The following is a 20,684-nucleotide window of genomic DNA, read 5'->3' as shown; positions in this document are numbered from 1 at the left end:
AGCACCAATTAACAGGGCAAACTGACATCATATGCTTATTGATATGTTGTAATGTGGAAGACACAGTGTCACCAAAAATGTTTAATCTGAACATAAGAACAAGAAAACAATAGAAAAACAAAGTCAGATTAAGGTTCATCCCGTAAAACGAGCATTTACTCCTCAAAAAAATGTCAATGTTATTAAAGACAAAAAAAAAAAGAAAAGAAAAAAAAATGAAAGAACTCTTCAATTTCATTGAAAACTAAATAGAAACAATAACAAAATGCTTGTGGGTCCTTGTTTGATTCCTGGATCAAAACTATAGCAGTTATAAAGGACGTTATTAGAAAAATCAGGGAAATTTAGATATGAATTATATATAACATTATTATATTAATGTTAAATTTCTTGTGTGTGATCATGATATTGCACTTATTTGGAGATTGTCTTATTCATAGGAGATACATGTTGAAGTATTTAGAAGTGAAGTATCATGATTTCTGCAACCTACTTTGAAATGATTCAGAAAAAAACATTGAGTGAGAGAGTGAAAGCAAGTAAGAAAAATGTTAACAGTTGGTAAACTTGGGTGAAACATATATAAAGGAACATTGTACTACTTTTCCACTTTCCTGTAGGTTTAAAACTTTTGAAAATATAAGATGGGAAAAATTAAACCAAATTAAACTATTCTTCAAATTCTTTATTTCGTATGTCTGTTTCAGCAATATTGAAATACAGGGGTATCATACATACACTCACCCTTTTTATAGATTTAAAATATTAAATGTTGAATGAATGTTACAAATTATAATCTGAATTTATCACAAGGCACTTAAATAGGAAATCAAAAGACTTAAGAATTGTGTTAAAATTTCAGTACAAGCATAAGAATAAAGGATATTGGTCATGTTAATATTCAGGCTGTTTGCCCCATCTAAATTTCTCTGCTCCCCTCCCACTTAAAATCTAAAAACAAAAAAAAATCATCATAAATTGGAAGTACAGAATTCTTAGAAAATAACTGGATGATGAGTTGTAGGATTCTCCTTACAGGTACAATCTACTCTTTAGCAACCTGTAAGCCATTGAAAAAGTAACTCCATAGCCAAGAAAGAAAGCCAAAGCACGATTTGGCTGGGGAAGGGGTGTCAAATACGCGACTGTGTGGTAGATCCGTGCTCCAACAAAGAGTCTGAAGTGCAGGATGGCTGTAGAGAGATCTGGACCACTCAAGGAATACAGAAGGCCAATACCAAGAAATGGCACAATGTTTTCAAGGTCATTCAGGTGAGCTCTGTGGGAAATTAGCAAAACACTACTTTCAAAATCAGTAGACATATATTCATTTTTCCATTTCTTTTAAAACTAAACGGATTTTTTAAAATGTGTATTTATTTCATTTTTGTTTAAATTGCCTTGCCCTTTAAAAATCTGGCTTTTATTTAACATATCATTATTTTTGTTTCTATTATTAGTGTATCTCAACATATAATAACGAAGACACTTTGCACTTTCAGGAATATCAGTCTTAAAGCTCTTTTATATTATCCCAATAGAAGCAGTGACAGTGATACACACACAATAATGTCTCAGTGAATGCTTTGTTCATGCACTGGGGCCAGAAGGGAAGCCATCTAGTTCAACTCCTAGCCCATGCATCAGTCCCTTAGCAGAATCCCCAGTGAGTATCACCTAGACTTGATTAAGCACTCTGAGGGAAAGGGGATTCTCTGCCTTTGAAAGTAGCATATTCTAAACATCTCTCCTTTCCCTATATACCAAAGCCAAGCCTTCCTTCTTTTCCTTTTGAATGGTACCCTTTATTTCTCCAGCTGCTCTGATTACCTTGCAACTTTCCTTTTATCTTGTATTGAATGTATATATGGTCTCAAATTCTTTCCAGAACATGGTGAGATAGGATTAAATAAATACATATGTAAAATGTTTTCTAATCATCACTGATTTCTGTCTGCCCAAATGCAAGTAACTTACTTTAAGCCATTCATTTATCTTAACATTTCCAAAACTTATTACTTTATGTTGTTAATTATTTGTCCCACATGTCATCGATATCAATTTTTTCAGTATTGCATACTGAAAGCATACTTCATTTCACTTCATTTGTAGCCCCGCTCAGTCCCTGACATTGGATTTACATGTGGAAATTTACATATTTCTATACTAATAGAAATAGCTTTACATGTGGAAGTAATGAAAAGAAAAAAAAGTCAAGGTTAAAAACGAAATGGGGAGATTCTGGAAAATCTTTATCTGCAAAGTATCTCCAATGGCGAATTGTTACTAGAAACTTTTTGGTGGGGTCGATAAAGTCTCAAAAATTACAACAGGAAACCCGACAGTCTTTCTTGGAGACGCTTTCTCCTGTCTCCACACTGAAAACCCAGTGTCTGATCACCAGGGGGCGCTGTGCACACATTCGCTGCATCTCTAAGGATACGGACTCCTTTCAGAACTAAGGTCAATGGTTATTCACAACCTGACTAGAAGATCAGCTTCAATAATGGCTTTCTAGAAGATCAGCTTCAATAATGGCTTTCTCCTCTGGAAGTACAATGGACATGGGGGGTGGGAATGGGAAGGGAAAGTGGGGAAGTCTCTAAAATCTCATAATAAAATATCTTTTATTAAGCTTTCACACATGACACTTGGATCTTCCCTTCAAACTTACTAATGCTATTGAGAGTCTAATTGTTATCACTTTCAAGTCCCGGGCAATGTTATGAGTATAGGGTCATGATTAGCATCATGGATGTGATTACCTTCTCTAGAAGGGAGGTACAAAAAGGTAAAGACAAAGTTTTAAACTGCTTACTGTCTTTTTGGTGGTTTTAGTAACTCCACAAAGCATTACTCACCTTTTCTAAAGTTTATTCTTTTTCACCATAACACTTATAATTTTCTGATACAGTTTGAAATTTTCACATTGATTCTCTGTCCTGAAACTATTTTAGATCCACACGCTTGACACAGTCCATTTTTAAGACTGGCTGATTTACTCTGCAGGACTGCTAACTTAACAAATATATAACTAAGTGAAGCAGAGGCTAAAATTTTATTCATGCTATCTAGCACAGACTTCTTCTTAGAAGAAAAACATTCTTGTTTAATAAATAACTTGGGATTGAATTTTTGCATAAGAAAAAAATGTGAATTTCATTTTGGTACTGGTAGAACAAGAGAATGCATGGGGCAAAAGCAGAGCCTGCAAAATGATGTCCTGCTGGGCATCATCCGAAGCAAAGAAGGTACAGTGCAACTTCCCAGGGAGAGGCCGCTGAAGGACACCGTCAGAGCTCTGTCTAACCTACAACTTGAAATGTTTGCGTTGCCGTAACGTGACTCAATTTAGTCAAGTCTATTTTAGCCACATTTCTTAAGTTGGTTTGTCGAGAGTTGAGGAAAGAGCCAAGTTTGTGCTAGTCTCACAAAATGTAGACAACGGAAACATGCACAAATGTAGGGACCAGACTGACAGGGAATCTGCAGAAATCTTGGGAGAGGTTTCAGACTCTCACTGGGAATCAAAAATGTGATAATGTAAATATGATCTAGATCCTAAAGGGACTAGAGACTCTAACTGATACCTGAATTACAGAAGTAAATTTTTCTTATTTCAGTATCCATTTCACTCTTCATATTCACCAAACAGAAGTGGTGCCATCAGCTATACTCATGATGTTTCCTATCTTAACTATTCGCCACAAAACTAACTATCTGTATGTTTGAGTATGGTTGTGAAAACACTTCTTGTTTCTTTAATTTTATGTAAGTTTACTTATTCCTTGAAATGTGCCTAGAATTGTACCATGTGTGGATGAGCATTAGAAAATACTAGATGTGGGGCGCCTGGGTAGCTCATTCGATTAAGCATCCGACTTCAGCTCAGGTCATGACCTTGTGGTTTGTGAGCCTCAGCCCCGTGTTAGGCTCTGTGCTGACAGCTCAGAGCCTGGAGCCTGCTTCAGATTCAGTATATCCCCCTCTCTGTCCCTTCCCTGCTCATGCTCTGTATCTCTCTCTCTCTCAAAAATAAATAAATATTAAAAAAAGAGAAAAGAATACACTAAATGAGAAATTGATATATAACTTTGATGTTTCAGTGTTAGGACACGGTAATTAATAGATCAGTAATAGAATCCCAACAACAACAAAAATTCTGTGGGTGAAAAAGGGACAGCCAAGATGGTGACACAGGAGGCTCCTGAACTCCCTCCCTTCCACAGCCACATCAAATGTAGAGCTCCACACAAAGTAATTACATCTGAAAGAAATCCAGAAAACAACTGCGTGACTCCTAGACATTGAACAATACCCATCTTTAAGGCTGAGACACAGTCTTGGCATAAACCCTACCCCCAGCTTACTGTCACACAACTGAGAGGGAATTTCCAACTCCCAGCTTCTTCCTGAGGAGGAGTGGGTTTGGACTTCACATTTAGTGCCCAAACATTTAAGACTCTCACCCCAGGACAGAACCCCCAAAATATCTTGCTCTGAAAATTACTGAGGATTGCATCTCAAAGACCCACGAGACTTACAACAAATAAAATAGAGAAGCTAAGGGATGTACAAGACTTGTGTGTCAGCACAGAGGAAGCAGGCAAAATTGTCCATCTCCCAGTCTTTCTCTTAAAGGTCTGCAATTACATACTTTGAAATCTACTGCCTAAGCATCAGCACGCTTGTATCTAGGTTCAGTCTTTGATACTTTGTAGAAACCAGGGAAGCTGGCGGATACCTCCTTGGCCTTCTCTCTCTAGCTTGATCCCAGTCACCACTATCTCCCTGCAAGGAGTTTATACACATGTATTCACTCCAACCTTTATGGCTGCAGTCCTAGGGAGGGGTCCCTGGGTCACCTGGCCCTGATCAGCACTAACAGTCATGAGTTAGTTAGATTTTATTCCCACAAAACATAGCAAACAAAGAATCAGTTCTCCACAAGCTCAAGCAGTCACTGCGGCTGCTTATCTGTCCACATGGCTATACGCAGGCCCAGCACAGATAGAGTTGACAAAAATGCCCAAACCCCAGTATCTCCTTAGAAGGGGCATAACTACATACTTTCCCAGCTGTTACTTAAATGTCCAGCTTCCAATTAGCTTATATTTAAATGTTGACTGTGATCCTCCCTTTGGAACACTTGACAAATCTTGACATACCTTGAACTATTGGGGGCCAGTAAACAAAGATGGCAGCTTGGACTGTCACAAAGGTCTGAGAGACAACAGGGCTCGGGCTAGGATAATTGACAAGGTTAATTTCCTACATGAGACCACTCTGTCAAGACTGAGAGAAGTGGTTGTTTTATCTAATGCACAGAAACCAACACTGTGCCAAGAAAGATGAAAAAACAGAAGAATATGTTTCAAACCAAAGAACAAGATAAATCTACAGGAACAGATCTTAATGAAACAGAAATAACTAGATTTACTTAATACAGAGTTCAAAATAATGATCATAAGATGCTCAGTAAGGTCAGGAGAGAAATGCATGAACAAAGCTAGATTTACAACAGAAATAGAAAATATTAAAAAGTGCCTAAAGGAAAACACAGAGCAGAAGAATACAGTAACTGAATTTAAAAATTCAATAAAGTGGTTCATCAACAGACTAGATCAAGTAGAATAAAGGATCAGTAAACTTGAAGACATAGCAGTGGAATTCATCCAATTATAGGCACAAAAAGAAAAAAAATAATGAAAAAGTAAATATAGTTTATGGAACTTATGGAATATAATTAAAAACATTAATTTTATGTATGTATGTATGTATGTATGTATGTATTATGGAGGTCCCAGAAGTAGAAGAGGGTGAAAAGGGGGCAGAAAGCTTAGCCCAAAAAATAATGGTTAACACCTTCCCTAACCTGGAGAAATAAACAGATATCCAGATACAGGAACCTCAGAAACTACAAAAAAATATGAATCCAAAGAGACCCACACTGAAACACATTATAAGTAAATTACCAAAAGTTAAAGACAGGAGAGACTCTTAAAACCAGCAAGAGAAAAGCAGGTTGTTTTATACAAAGGAACCCTATAAGACTATCAGAATATTTTTTACCAGAAACTACAAGGCAGAAGGGAGTGGATGATATATTCTACTGTTTTAAAAGAAAAAAAATAACAACAACAATAAAAAACCTGCCATCAGGAATCCTATACCTGACAAAGTTGTCCTTCAGATTGAAGAAGAGATAAGAGTTTTCCAAATAAAAGCTGAAAGTGTTCATCACCACTAAAGCAGCTAGAAATATTAAAGGGTGTTCTTTAAGCTGAAACAAAAGGACAGCAATTAGTAAGAAGAAAATGTATGAAAGTATAAAACTCATCAGCAAAAGCAAATATAATTAAATTCAAAATATACTAATGTAATGATGGTGGGTAAATCACATAACTCTAGTATAAAGACTAGAAGACAGTCACCTGGGTGGCTCAGTCGGTTAAGTGACCGACTTCAGCTCAGGTCATTATCTCATGGTCTGTAGGTTTGAGCCCCACGTCAGGCTCTGTGCTGACAGCTCAGAGCCTGGACCCTGCTTTGGATTCTGTGTCTCCCTCTCCCTCTTCCCCTCCCCTGCTCGTGCTCTGTCTCTCTCTCTCTCTCTCTTTCAAAATTAAACACTAAAAAAAAATTAAAAAAGAAAAGGCTAAAAGACGAAAGTAGTATAAGTAACTATAACAAAAGATACAGAATGAATGGATAAAAAAAAAAAAAAAAAAAAAAAAAAACCAAGATAAAACTAGATGCTGCCTACCAGAGACTCATTTCTGCTTTAAGGACACATAGACTGAAAGTGAAGGGATGGAAAAAGATATTCCATGGAAATGGAACACAAAAGAAAGCAGGAATAGCTACACTTATATCAGACAAAACAGGCTTCAAGCTAAAGATTATAAGAGATAAAGAAAGCCATTATATAATGATGAAAGAGGTCAATTCATCCAGAGGATATAACATTAGTAAATATTTATACACCTATCATAGAAGCATCTAAATATATAAAGCAAATATTAACAGACCAAAAGGGAGAAATGACAATATAGTAATAATAGTAGGGGATTTTAATACCCTACTTTCAACAATGGATAGATCATCCAGGGACACCTGGGTGGCTCAGTCGATTAAGCATTCGACTCTTGATTATTGGCTCAGGTCATGATCTCACAGTTTGTGGGTTTGAGCTCTGTGTCAGGCTCCTCACTATCAGCTTAAGATTCTGTCTCTCTCTCTCTCTCTGCCCCCCCAAAATAAATAAAATTTTAAAAATAACAATGGACAGATTATCCAGACATAAAATCAATATGAAAACATTGGAGTTAAATTCTATACATAAGCTCAGATGAACCCAAAGACATTTTTTTAAACGTGCCACCCCACAACAACAGAATACACATTCATCTCAAATACACATAGAACTTTCTCCAGGACAGATCATATGTTAGGCCAAAAAACAAGACTTAATAAATTTAAGAAGTATGAAATCATATCATCAATTCCAATCATAACTGTACTAAACTAGAAATCAATTACAAGAAAAAAAAAACTGGAAAATTCACAAATATGTGGAGATTAAACAACATACTACTAAACAACCAAAGGGTTAAAGAAGAAATCAAGAGAAATAAAAAAAATATGTTGAGACAAATGAAGATAAAACAGAAAACACCAAAACTTATGGGAAAAGCAAAAGCAGTTTGAAGAGGGAAGTTTGTGATGATAAATCCTACAGGAAGAAAAGGAAAGATATCAAATAAACAACCTAACTTTATACCTCAAGAAACAAGAAAATGGCAAATAATCTAACCCCAAAGTTAGCAGAAGGAAATAACAAAAATCATAGTGGAAATAAATGGAATATAGCCTAAAAAGACAATAGAAAAGGTCAATGAAATGAAGAACTGGTTTTTTAAAAAGATAAAATAGATAAACCTTTAGATTTAACAAGAAAAAATGAGGGAGGATGCAAATAAATAAAATTAGAATTGAAAGTAGAGACATTCTGGGGCGCCTGGGTGGCTCAGTCCAACTTCGGCTCAAGTCATGATCTCACGGTCCGTGAGTTCAAGCCCCACGTCGGGCTCTGTGCTGACAGCTCGGAGCCTGAAGTCTGCTTCGGATTCTGTGTCTCCCTCTTTCTCTGACCCTCCCCCATTCATGCTCTGTCTGTCTCTGTCTCAAAAATAAATAAATGTTAAAAAAAATTTAAAAAAAAGAAAGTAGAAACATTCCAACTGATACCAGAGACATACAAAGGAGACTAGTATGAACAATTAGACACCAACAAACTGGACAACAAACTTGAAGAAATGGACAAATTCCTGGAAACATACAACATACCAAGATGGAATCATGAAGAACTAGAAAATCTGAGTAGACCAATTACTAGTAATGAGACTGAATCAATAATCAAAACCGCCCAACAAAGAAACCCAGGGCCAGATGACTTCACTGGTTAATTCTACTGATCAATTAAAGAACTAATACCAATTCTTCTCAAACTCTTCCAAAACAGTAGAAGAGAACAGAATACTTCTAAACTCATTTGACAAGGCCAGCATTACCCTGATGCCAAAGCCAGATAAAGGCACTATAAGAAAAGAAAAACAGGTCAATATCCTGATGAACATAGATAGGAAAATCCTCAACAAAATACTAGCAAACCAAATACAACAGTTTAATTTAAAAAGATTTAAAAAATCATATACCATTATCAAATGAAATTTAATACAGAGACGCAAGAATGGTTCAACATCTATAAATCAACACCACATTAACAAAAAGAAGGATAAAAATCATATTGTCATCTCAAGAGATGCAGAAAAAGCATTTGACAAAATTCAAAATTCCCCATGATAGAGACTCTGAACAAATCGGACATAGAGGGAATATACTTCAACATAATGAAGTCTACATATGTCAATCCCATGGCTAATGTCATACATCATGAAAAGCTGAAAGTTTTTCCTCTAAGATCAGGAGTAAGATAAGGATGCCCACTCTCACCACTTTAATTCAGCACAGTGTGGAAGTCCTAGCCAGACTAATTAATCAAGAACAGAAAATAAAAATCCAAATTGGAAAGAAAGAAGTAAAATTGTCTCTATTTGCAGATGACATGATATTATATCAGAAACCCTAATTCCACCAAACAACTATTAAAACTAATAAATGAATTCAGTAAAGCTGTAGGATACAAAATCAGTACACAGAAACCAGATGCATTTTTATACACTAACAATGAAATATCAGAAAGAATAATTTAAAAAACAATTTAATTTACAATAGAGCCCAAATGAATAAAATACTTAAGGATAAATTTAACCAAGGAAGTGGAAGATCTATAATTGGAAACTATAAGACACTGATGAAAACAACTGAAGAAGATACAAAGTAATGGAAAGATCTTCTGTGCTCATAGATTGGAAGAACTGATATTGTTAAAATGTTCATGCTACTCAAAGCAATCTGCAGATTCAGTGCACTCCCTCTCAAAATCTCAATGGCATTTTTTTTAGAGAAATAGAAAAAACAATCCTAAAGTTTGTATGAAACCATAAAGGCCTGAATAATCCAAAGCAATTGAGAAAGAAGAACAGAGCTGGAGGCATATGTTCCTGATTTTAAACTGTATTACAAAGCTATAATAATCAAGGCAGTATGGTACTGGCATAAAAGTAGACATATAGATCAAAGGAACAGAAATAAATCAATGTATTTATAGTCAACTAATTTCCTATAACTAATTTTCTAGAAAACCCAGAAATAAACCCATGATTTGCAGTCAATTAATTTTTGACAAAAGAGCCAATAATATACAAGAAGAAAGTACAGTTTCTTCAATAAACTGTGTTAGGAGAACTGGATATCCACATGCAAAAGAATGAAAACAGGACCCCACTTTATACTATACACAAAAATGAACTCAAAATAGATTGAAGACTTGAATGTAATACCTGAAGCCATAAAACTCCTGGAAGAAAACACAGAAGGTAAGCTCCTTGACATTGGTTTTGGCAATGATTTTTTTTTTTTTTTTTTTTTTTTTTGGATTTGATGCCAAAAGCAAAGACAACAAAACCAAAAAGAAACACATGGGTCTATATCAAACCAAAAAGCTTCTGTTCAGCAAAGGAAGCCATCATCAAAATGGAAAGACAATCTACGGAATAGGAGAAAATATTTGCAAATCACATATCTGATACGTAGTTAATATCCAAAATATACAAAGAACTTATACAACTCCATAGCAATAATAATAATCCAATTGGTAAATGACAAAGGACCTGAATAGTCATTTTTGTCCAAAAAAGACATCCAAAACTATTGGCTGGCAATGGTTTTGATTAGCCTAACCTCTGTTAGGATGGCTATTATCAAAAAAGACAAGAGATAACAAATGCTGGGGAGGATGTGGTAAAAAGGGAACACTGTTGGTGGGAATGCAAACTAGTGCAGCCACTATGGAAAACAGTATGGAGGTTCTAGCCAGATGATCCAGCAATTCCACTTCTGGGCATATATCCAAAAAAAGAAACCATTATTCCAAAGAGATATCTGCATTCCCATGTTCATTACAGCATTCCCAATAGCCAAGATACAGAAACACCCTAAGTGTCCCTCAACGGATGAGTGGATAAAGACAATGTGGCATATATATGCGATGGAAGATTATTCATCCTTGAAAAAGAAGTAAATCCTGTTATGTGCAACAACATGGATGAACCTGGAGGACACTATGCTAAATAAAATAAAGCAGACAGAGAAAGATAAATGTTGTATGGTATCAGTTATATAAGGAATCTAAAAGACAGGGAAAAGAAGTCAAACTCATAGAAACAGAGTAGAAAAGTGATTGCCAGATGCTTGGGGGAACTAAGAACAGGTTGGTGAAAAGGTACAAAATTTTAGTCATAAGATGAAGAAGGTCTGTGGATCTAAAGCATAACATGGTGGTTATAGTTAATAACACTGTACTGTGTAATTGAAATTTGCTAAGAGATTAGAACTTAAATGTTTTCATAAAAAAACAAAGAGGTTGGTAAATGTGGAGGTGATGGATGTGTTAATGAACACGTTGGGGATAAACCTTTCACAACATATATTGATCAAATCATGATGCTGTGCACTTCAAATGTCTTATAATTTTGTCAATTACAGTTCAGCAGAGGTGAAAAAAGTTTGAAATTTACATGACTTTATGGAAAGGATTAAGAAATATACACTTGGAACTAGAATTCAATGTGTTTTTTTTAAGTATATTAATTATATTAGGAACCTGTGTGAATGGTATCTTGGCTTATTGCTTTTCATTGTTTATTGAATTCTCAGTGCATTAAACATAATACCTACAAAGGACAGAGAGAAAGAAGGGCAAGATTTCCCATGTTCATATTTTGAGTCTTGTTTTTTCAATTTTTATTTATTTATTTTGAGAGAGAGCTAGAGAGTGAGTGAGTGTGTATGAGACGAGGAGGGGCAGAGAGAGAGAGAAAGAGAGAGAGAGAGGGAGAATCCCAAGCAGGCTCCATGCTGTCAGTGCAGAGCCTGACATGGGGCTTGATCCCGTGAACCATGAAATCATGATCTGAGCCAAAATTGAGTCAGACACTTAATTGACTGAGTCACCCACCCACATTTTGAGTCTTATGCAAAAGTATCTTCAACCTTTCACACAAGCTGACACTCTCAACTCTAGAGAAAGATGACAAAACACAAGAATCTTCTATCCTCATTTTACCTCCTACCTGTAACTACTTTCGAAAAATCCCTACACAGAACAAAGTTATTAACCCCAACAAAGTAGGAAATTGGCAACATGTACAATTGCAGTGAGAGTTGGAGACTTCTACATCCTAATTTTCCATAATTATTATATGGACTATATAAGATGACTGCTTTTCCCTCTTCTTATGACCCTCAACATCTCACTGAGCTCCTTGACCAAAATTCTTTGATAAAACAGATAATTTCAGGAGGCAGTGTGTTTACCTTCGTACACGTTCCACTTTGTCATCTGTCCGAAGATATTTCTTGGCATTTTCTCCTTTGCCAAAGCCTACACAGTCTTCTGGGTTGGCAAAAACCTATTCCAAATACCAAGGAATAAGAAACGTTGTTCAAATACCAAATAACAGGTGAGTATTCTACCTGATAAGTTATTTGGATTTTAACAGAAGAAATACAGGCATCCAGATTGGCCCTTAGGAAAAAATTCAGAGCTCAAGCACAGGTAAGGGTCTATACTTTAAATCTGCATTTTTATTAACAGTCCAAAAATTTTTTTAAAGAAAAGAATAAATAGGGACTTAAATAAAAACCAACGTATAAAAATAGCAAAAAGGAACCATAAAGGGAAAAGAGAGCATAATTTTAAGTTATCATTGACTATTATTATGGTGAATTGGCATTTTTTTTCATAGTGATGTTGATATAACTTATCTCAAGGGTATTAACATTTGCAACTGACTGGTTCATAGGAAAGTCGTAAGTTTACCAGCCAAGGATGTTAGAGAACGGGCAAGAAACATAAAAGAGTGAGGGGCAGGAAATGTATTTTGTACTTTGTTAGGATATGTGTATCTCTTTTCTTTTGCTGAATTAACACTTTGGGTTGAATAATATAGTGAAATATAAGAAGTTGAATTGCATTCCTATAAAGGACATGTTCTACGGCATATATTCATTTATTTCTTCCTGCAATGATTATGCTCTTTGATATGACTTCCCCATCCCTTGAAACTTGAAAAATGCATTTAAGAAATATTTAAGTATGCTCCACTGCTTAATAATTCAAAGCAAAGAAAAACATGAACTACAAAATTAGCCTAATTTACACTTAGAAATCCATAAATATTATTTTTCTTAATATGATATAAACATTTATCTCAGATTAAGATGTTGAAGAGAACTGATGAGAAAGGACATGATACAGGATCAGCTCTTGAAGTCAGCTCTGTCTGGCACACACTAGATGTTCAATAAACATGTTTCAAACAAGTAAACAAATGTATTACAATGGCAAGTGCATGAGATTTGAGTTTAAAGCAGTCTGAATTAGAATCTCAGCATCACCCTTTATTGGTGCATAATGTCTCTGATCTTCAGTTCCTCAACTGTAAAATGGGGGGGCTAACCCTCATTTCCCGTGATAATATGAACGATGATGTAAAATGATCCTGTGATTTCACACATACCAAGAGCACCACACGGCTACATATCATTGGTATTCCACAAATCTGAGTTCCTTTCTCTTTTCCTTATAAGACAGGGAACATTTCTGCTATGCTGTGTGCCATGTTTCTAGAGGACACTGTGGAGCTGGTGGTAGGCAACTACCTTACTGCTTGCTGCTCTAACACCTGGACCTATTAGAGCCTTAAACATGTCTGTGTATGCCCGTGTTAAAATGTAAATGTCCTTGGGAAGGAATTATACCTCAAGACAGTAACAGGGAAATATCTTAAGGATGACTGTGAGCTCTAGACAAAAGTAAGTCTCTGGACAAAAACTCAGGACAGGCACTCCTAGAGAAATAGGTGTTTCCAGGAAGTAGTTGCTGACAAGGGACGACACCAATGAAAATAGTTTCTCTGTCAAGGTAGCTTTGCTCTACCCCCCTTACTGTGTTAGAAACCCTGCTTGAGTACAGGATATATGTTCCAAAATCTTTCTAATACCTTCCCCAACCCTCCATTTTAGGAAAAAATCACATTCTTATAATGCTGGGCAGAAATAGCACCTACTTAAGAAGTTGGAACTACACAAAATTCAAATGTCTTGTCCCAGTCATAAAAGACTCTATTGATAATCATAAGAACTTAATTCTGTCCCCAAAGGTATATCCTTCACCTGTCATAGAACTGAACACACCAGTTAACTGTCTGGAAAATGACTATTTTCTAAACTCTAGCAGGCAAAATTAACTCCAAAATTATAGAACGTTTCCTTGAAAACTTTGATACTACAGGAATCTCATATACTAATATGAGGAACATACAGGAATCTCAGGAATCTCATACACTAAGAAGCATGGAATCTGCTTACAGAATACAGGAATCTCATATACTAAGCAGCATGACAAAAGGTAAAAGCCACAATGAAAACAACCACTTAGTAGTTTCCAGGAGAAAGTGCCTGTTCCATAAATATATCAGATGCATCTGTACCAAATGACTGCATAATGCATTTGCAATATTAAACAACGTGCCATTGGGCTTTACCAAAAAAAAAAAAAAAAAAGTAAATTAAGAAAATTGTTTTCCCAAATTTCAAGTCTTAAAGGAAAATATCGCCCCTAAATGTCTTACCTTTCTTGTCAATCTAAAGAATGCAGTTGCAGTACTCATAAACATCATTTTTGAAAGAATAATCGTTGTATAGGAAGCAAAGGCCATGAATACTTCATTTTCCATAAGCTCAGTGAGGTCAACCATTTTTTCAATTTTGGTCTGGAATCTTAAAAATATTTTAGACAAGATAGGAAAAGCAGACATAAATACCCCAAATAACTTGATAGTCACATAATGTACTTACATTGCAGCATTAACTATATTGTTCTTAAAAAAGGATCTTGGGTTTATTCACAGAAGAAATCATCTTTTTTTCAATTTCAAAATAAATAGTATCAGGTTGTTTTCTAGTTCTATAACATTAAGCTTGAAGATATCAAACAGGCATGGAGCGAAAATGAAAATGTAGGGGTATGAGAAGGAAAGATAAATGGGCAAAATTCTATAGAGACTAAAATCATATTTTTGCATCAAACTGCAAGCTGGACCCAAAAGACCAGAGTTCATGGACTGATCTCATTAGAAACATCAAATTATGTACATAGTAGCACCATTAATGTTTGATTGGGAATGCCTAAATTCTAATACACGTCCTGCTTTAGAAACCCAGCTTATAGCTTTTTGCCATTTCAATAGTGTTTAGGATCCCAGGCTACAAGATTTGAATTCCAGTCCCACCATTTGGTTAACTTTGGTTCAGAGATTCGACCTCTCTGAAACGAAATTCTTCATTTATAAGATAGCAATAGTAACGGCTCCTAACTTACTGGTTTGTTGCCAGGATTTAATTGACATAGCATGTGGAATAAATTTATACTTAGCACAGCACCTGGCCCATGGAACACCCTCAGTAAGGTTTATTATATTATGATCATCATTATCAGCATGATTATGGTCATCATCAGTACCAACACAAGTGAAGAAGGGGAAGCAGGATATTAGAAACAAAATGCTAGGCAAATGCAAAGTAAGGAATTGGCATTGATGGTACTTTCATAGAAGGAATAAGGGAAGAAAGATTATCTTTAATATTTTAAATTTAATTTAATTTATTCCATTTTATTTTATTTTTGAGGAAGAGAGCGAGCACACGAGTGAGGAGGGGCAGAGAAAGAAGGGGACAGAGGATCCTTAATGACAGCAGGGAGCATGACTTGGGGCTTGAACTCATGAACCATGAGATCATGACCTGAGCCAAAGCCAGACGTTCAATTGACTGAGCCACCAGATGCCCCAGGAAGATTATCTTTATATAAGTCTTCAGGTTACTTCACATTGCAATGAATGTTACTATCTGTCTGGAGTTGGAAGTATAATTGGGAATGTACTCAGAAGGAAAGCTAAGATAGACCAGTGATACTGAAGTCAAAGTGGGTAGGGATTAAGTAAAGCTTCAAATTTAAATTTCCTACCCTGTCTGGTAGCCATTCTCTTTAATGTCCTCTCATTCTATGATCAGCCCTGCTATCTGCTTCTTCTATCTTGTCCACATAAACACACATCTTTTCTCATATCCACCCTTGGCATGTAGTACTGTCTCTTATACGCAATGTCCACTCCTGCCTTTAAAACTCAACCCCTGAATGCCAACTTACTAGAGTGACATCTATCAAATTCTGATCATTCTATCCATCTACCAATAATCTATAAATTTATATCTCTTCTTATACTGTGTTACTGGTCATCCTGTGTCTACGCATTGCTGTTAGTATGATCGAAACAACATACATATACGCTTAATTTTGTAAGAGCTCACTAGGTGTCCAATTCTGTCATGTACTTTATATGCATTATTTAATCTTTGTAACCATACCATTACAGTCCTTATATCTATATCCATTTCATAGATGAAGCAAATGTGACTCCAAGATATTAAGCAGCCAAGTTAGGACGCAAACCCATGCCTATGACTTCATATCTTGTACACTAACTACACTGTACTATCTTCTTCAAGAGACTGCAAACTGCTGGGGTGCCTGGGTGGCTCAGTCAGTTAAGCACCCAACTTCGGCTCAGGTCATGATCTTGCAGTTCACGAGTTTGAGCCCCACATGGGGCTCTGTGCTGACAGCTCAGAACCCGAAGCCTGCTTGGGATTCTCTCTCTCTGCCCCTCCTCTGCTCACACTCTGTCTATCTCTCTCAAAAATTAAAAAAAAAAAAAAAGAGAGAGAGAGAGAGACTGCAAACTGTTTAATTCTCATTCAACTAACATTGATTGAATGCCTGCTCTGTGGCCAGCTGGCATATCTTACATCTGTTATCTTGTTTCCTCTTCCAATGACGCCACGGGGTAGGTACTATTATTCCCATTTTTCAGATAAAGAAACCAAAGCTTCTCAAGTAACCCCTGTTTTACAAGGTAGGCTGAAAATGTACTTTGGATTTAAGCAAACAGAAACTATATGCCCCCATTTAAAAAACAAAAACAAATACATACAATAAACTAATCCACCTCCACAGGTCAGTAGTCTTGAAAGCACAGAATGTTATATAAGCTCTCAGTGCAAGACAATACTTTTAGTGCCATTTAACGTATCTGATCTTGTTCCACTAGTGGGGGCAGGGGTCGGGAGGAAGTCATGAATAAACTGCACTATCCCTCAGAGTTCATGTAACTAGCTTAATAAGGGATCCCTAAGCCTCTGGACAGAGATCTGAAGAAACATAGCAGGAATGTTAATTTAAAAAAATTGAGAAAAGTTTATCAAGTAGGAATTGTTGTTATTTAACAATAATTTTACATCTAAAACAGTTTCTGTAGGTCTCTACGAATGTTTCAGAATGAAATTTATTTAGCAGTGGAATGCCCAGAGAATGGTCTTCCCTTTGAGAAAATTGGTATTGAAAAAGTAGAGGGGTGCCTGGGTGGCTCAGTTAAGCATCCGACTTTGGCTCAGGTCATAATCCCACAGCTCGTGGGTCCGAGTCCCTCATCCAGCTCCGTGCTGACAGCTCAGAGCCTGGAGCCTGCTTCAGATTCTGTGTCTCCCTCTCTCTCTGCCCCTCCCCAGCTCGCACTCTGTCTCTCTCAAAAATAAATAAACATGAAAAAAAAATTTTTTTTAAGAAAAAGTAGAGAGAAAGTGGAAGCTTTCCAGAACAGCTGGTGGTAAAAGCACACAAAGATGTCAGCAGTTGGAGGAAAAGGGCAATGAGAGGTTTTTTTTTTCTTTAAATGTGAACAACACATTGAAAGTGCACCTCACAAAGTTTTTCCAACACGGAGAATGTGGCTGAACTCCTCGGGTCTGTGGTTTGGGGAAATGGGCCAATGCCAAGCTTCTGATTTCATACCACAAACCACCTCTCAGAGACCTGAGGGCCAGGTGAGGAATAATGAAGGTAAGACATTAAGAGATAGAGAAGTGATTCATGGCATGGAATAAAATGATGCTGGACTAGACTTTTTTTCAAAGCTGATTTGTCAGTAAGTTGCCTTGAGCCCACGTCATGGCTGGACACTGTAGTCAAAATGCAATTACTGAAAGCTTTTTACTAGAAAAGGTTGCCAGGAGGGAGGAGAGCAATATAGTAGTACTAATAATTAAAAGAGTAAAATGTTAGGTGTTTTGAGTATTCTAGGAGTGAGGTACAAATCCAAGTTGGTTATGAATTATGGAAAATAAAATATTATGGGGCGCCTGGGTGCTTTAGTTGGTAAAGCCTCTGACTCTTGATTTCGGATCAAGTCATTATGTCACAGCTTATGGGATTAGGCCCCACATCGGGGTCTGCATTGTCAGTGCAGGCCCTGCTTGGGATTCTCTCTCTCCTTCCCTCTGTCCCTTCCCCACTCTCTATCTCAAAATAAATAAATAAACATTAAAAAAAGAAAATAAAATATTACAATGATGTCATATTTGTATAGTGTACTGTTCCTTTCATTGTCCATCATGGGTCAGCACAGCAGAGAATACCTCCATCATTTTTGCCAGAGAGTAGGGCTCGGTCCCCTAAGGTAGAGGTGACTGCTTCTCCTCTGAAGGGACAAGGAGAAGAGTGTTGAGCACACAGAGACTCTGGAACTAGACTAGAGTCCAGGTGAATTAGATTCTGCCACTTACTGGTGGGGATTTAACTTCTCGGGGACTTACTTACCTCTCCTGTATAATGAGGTTAATACTTCCTTTCTCACAGGATTCTTGTGAGTGTCAAATGAGTAAAGTCTGAAGATCTTGGAAAAGTACTCGGACCTGGTAAGTGCTATATAAGCATTTGGTAAATAAGTTCCTACTTTGGCACTGTCCTAAGCGCTGAGGAGATCATTTTAGAGTTTTCAAAAAGCTTTTACATGATGTCACTTGATCTAGAAAACTCTAAGGTAGTTGGAGCAAGTCATATTTGTCTCTGCCTTTAAGGTATAAGGAAACCGAGGCCTGGAGAGGTAGAGTGAGTAATCTGACCCAAATTCACAGTAGAGGGACCAAGACTAGAATCCAGTTTTCTTAAGTGTTCAGCTCATCATGGGCTATCCACCATCAAGGCTAAGAATTCTAGACTACTTTGGTTTTCTGGGAGTCTTTTTCTGCCCAATCTCATCTTCCTACCTTGCTGTCCCCACCCAACACCATGCCTACCCCCATTGTATCTATTACAGTTGAGTCTATCTCTCAACTATGGACTATTCCTCTTGTCTTTACAGGCTCTTGGCCAAAAGGACAAAGTTCTTATTTATGGTGGCCTTGCAACATCAATATTGCGAAACACACAAAAAATCTGGGCATACATCTCCGGAGCCATGACTCCGCAACTTTTCACCTTCTAAAACAAATAGAACGCTACCACAAGATAAAGAAAAAAGATAATTCAATGGCCTTTTTGCTGGTTATCAATTCTAGAATTTCTGGACCGGTTGAGGCAACTGCAGCCCTGGCCTCCTATACTTCAGAACCCAGGTGCCGGGAGGAAAACGCTGAGGGATCTGGGTGGATGTGGGGTAAGGCTGTTCTCAGGGGCCAGTGCTGACCTCCCTTCCCAGCCTCAGTGACTAATAAAGTCCGCTCTCAAACAAACCCTTAGAAAAACTGTACTTGTCCACCACAGAGCAATATTCAAATTTGGACTATTTGTCATTTTAAAAAATGACCAAAGATGGTCAACGAACACACATAGTCCTCTTATTTTGGAAACAGCACAGGACCATAAACTCTATTATAATCTACGCTAACTCCCAGGGCAGGAAGCCGCCAGGGGATGCAAAAGGTGTGTGTAGCTTGATTCTAAGGCCCTAAGAACTCTAGTCTTACATGGCTGAAAGGCTGTAACCTGAGGGTCTGGGGGAATTTTCCATCTGCCGTACAACAATGCTTGATTACAACCCACTTGGCATTCCCTTGGAGAGAAAACAGGCAGAAGGCAAAGGAGAAAATAAGAGTGCCCAGACTACCAAGAGGCCTTGGGACTATTTCAAAGGAAACAAGGAGATGGGAGATTTACATGCACCCTTCTCTCCACTGCCCCAGTCCAGTGATAGCAATACTGTCTGAGGCCTCAACTCCCAAATCAGAGTTTCCCACGGCTTCTGCCTCTGGACTGGGGAGCTGGCTACAACATTACAAAGTTTAACCTATGTCCTCCTGCACTTTGCGGCTGCTGTGGCCGTTGTGGTTATCTCATTATCATTAGACTTGCTGGTGTTTTTCTTGCCTGTGAAAGTGAACCACGAGGAGCAAGTTTTTCCTGTATTTCCGGAGGTGGGAAAGCCAACTTGGCCCAGGGCTGCAGGAATTCACACTCTCAGGGTGAACAGACGTTGCTTCAACGGTAGCACCTTCACATATAACTACAACTTGCACCTACTTTTCATTCTCCCTAAATTCCAGGGGGCCCATTCAAAGTGGACGTTCCTCTGGCTTGAGAAGAAAACATGAGTAACTCACCACTGAAACTCAAGACTGACTCAAGTTTCTTTCCCGGAGTTTGACAAAGGGGAAAACTTATCTACAAGGGAGGAGGGGCTCAGCTCCCTTTCGGAGGTGACAGATTGAAAAGCCAGCGCGTAGCAGCTAAATGGAGCAAAGGAGTTTCACGCGGGCAAAGACCACTCCAGCCCACACCCGCCTCCTGCAAGGCTCCTGCCCGCCCACCACCCTCTCGGTGCCCTCTCCTTCCGCATCCCCTGCCCGGCACGTACAGTGAATCCGAGTAGGAATCCAGCCACAAACCTGTCCCCAGCGGGCGTGTTGCGCTGCCACCTCGGGGCGTTCACAGCGCGGGCAGACGGGACAGCAGGCAGGCGCCCTACCCACTCTGCTAATTTCCTGGTACTCGCGCTGCAGCTCCAGAAGCAGGACTCCCAGCCCTGCGAAGCACCTCCCCCAAGTCACCCGATTGTTGTGCGAGGGAGGAACCGCGGCCCATGCGTTCCCCGCTGGGACCTCCT

The 20,684-nt window shown here is 37.8% G+C and overlaps 1 protein-coding gene across 4 annotated transcripts; it reads right to left on the bottom strand.

Annotated features, from left to right (window-relative positions):
• Positions 1–670: 670 nt before the first annotated feature.
• Positions 671–20,652, bottom strand: MGST1 (microsomal glutathione S-transferase 1). Of its 4 annotated transcripts, none has more exons than XM_060658260.3 (4): positions 20,467–20,629; positions 14,319–14,466; positions 12,001–12,095; positions 671–1,279 (listed from the first exon to the last, which is right to left on the bottom strand). In XM_060658260.3, the coding sequence occupies exons 2-4, from the start codon at positions 14,442–14,444 to the stop codon at positions 1,033–1,035; spliced, it is 468 nt and encodes a 155-aa protein (XP_060514243.1). In that variant the 5' UTR covers positions 14,445–14,466; positions 20,467–20,629; the 3' UTR covers positions 671–1,032. The 4 variants fall into 4 exon arrangements, with proteins under 4 accessions (XP_060514243.1, XP_060514242.1, XP_078306191.1 ...); XM_060658259.3 differs by having other exon boundaries at positions 20,436–20,628; XM_078450065.2 differs by lacking the exon at positions 671–1,279 and adding an exon at positions 1,455–4,267 and having other exon boundaries at positions 20,436–20,652.
• Between the last annotated feature and the right edge of the window lie 32 nt (positions 20,653–20,684).

Source organism: Panthera onca, chromosome B4 (assembly GCF_046562875.1).
Source record: "Panthera onca isolate mPanOnc1 chromosome B4, mPanOnc1 haplotype 2, whole genome shotgun sequence".
In the NCBI taxonomy this organism is placed as follows: domain Eukaryota; kingdom Metazoa; phylum Chordata; class Mammalia; order Carnivora; family Felidae; genus Panthera; species Panthera onca.
This window is presented reverse-complemented; position numbering and strand designations above follow the sequence as displayed.

Bases quoted from the DNA above. Each gene is read 5' to 3' on its own strand.
- MGST1 (XM_060658260.3), bottom strand. From the start codon at position 14,444: ATGGTTGACCTCACTGAGCTTATGGAAAATGAAGTATTCATGGCCTTT. The intron at 12,096-14,318 runs GTAAGACATTTA...TATTTGGAATAG, and splicing joins TCTTTAGATTGACAAGAAAG to GTTTTTGCCAACCCAGAAGA. The intron at 1,280-12,000 runs GTAAACACACTG...AATTTCCCACAG, and splicing joins AAAGTGGAACGTGTACGAAG to AGCTCACCTGAATGACCTTG.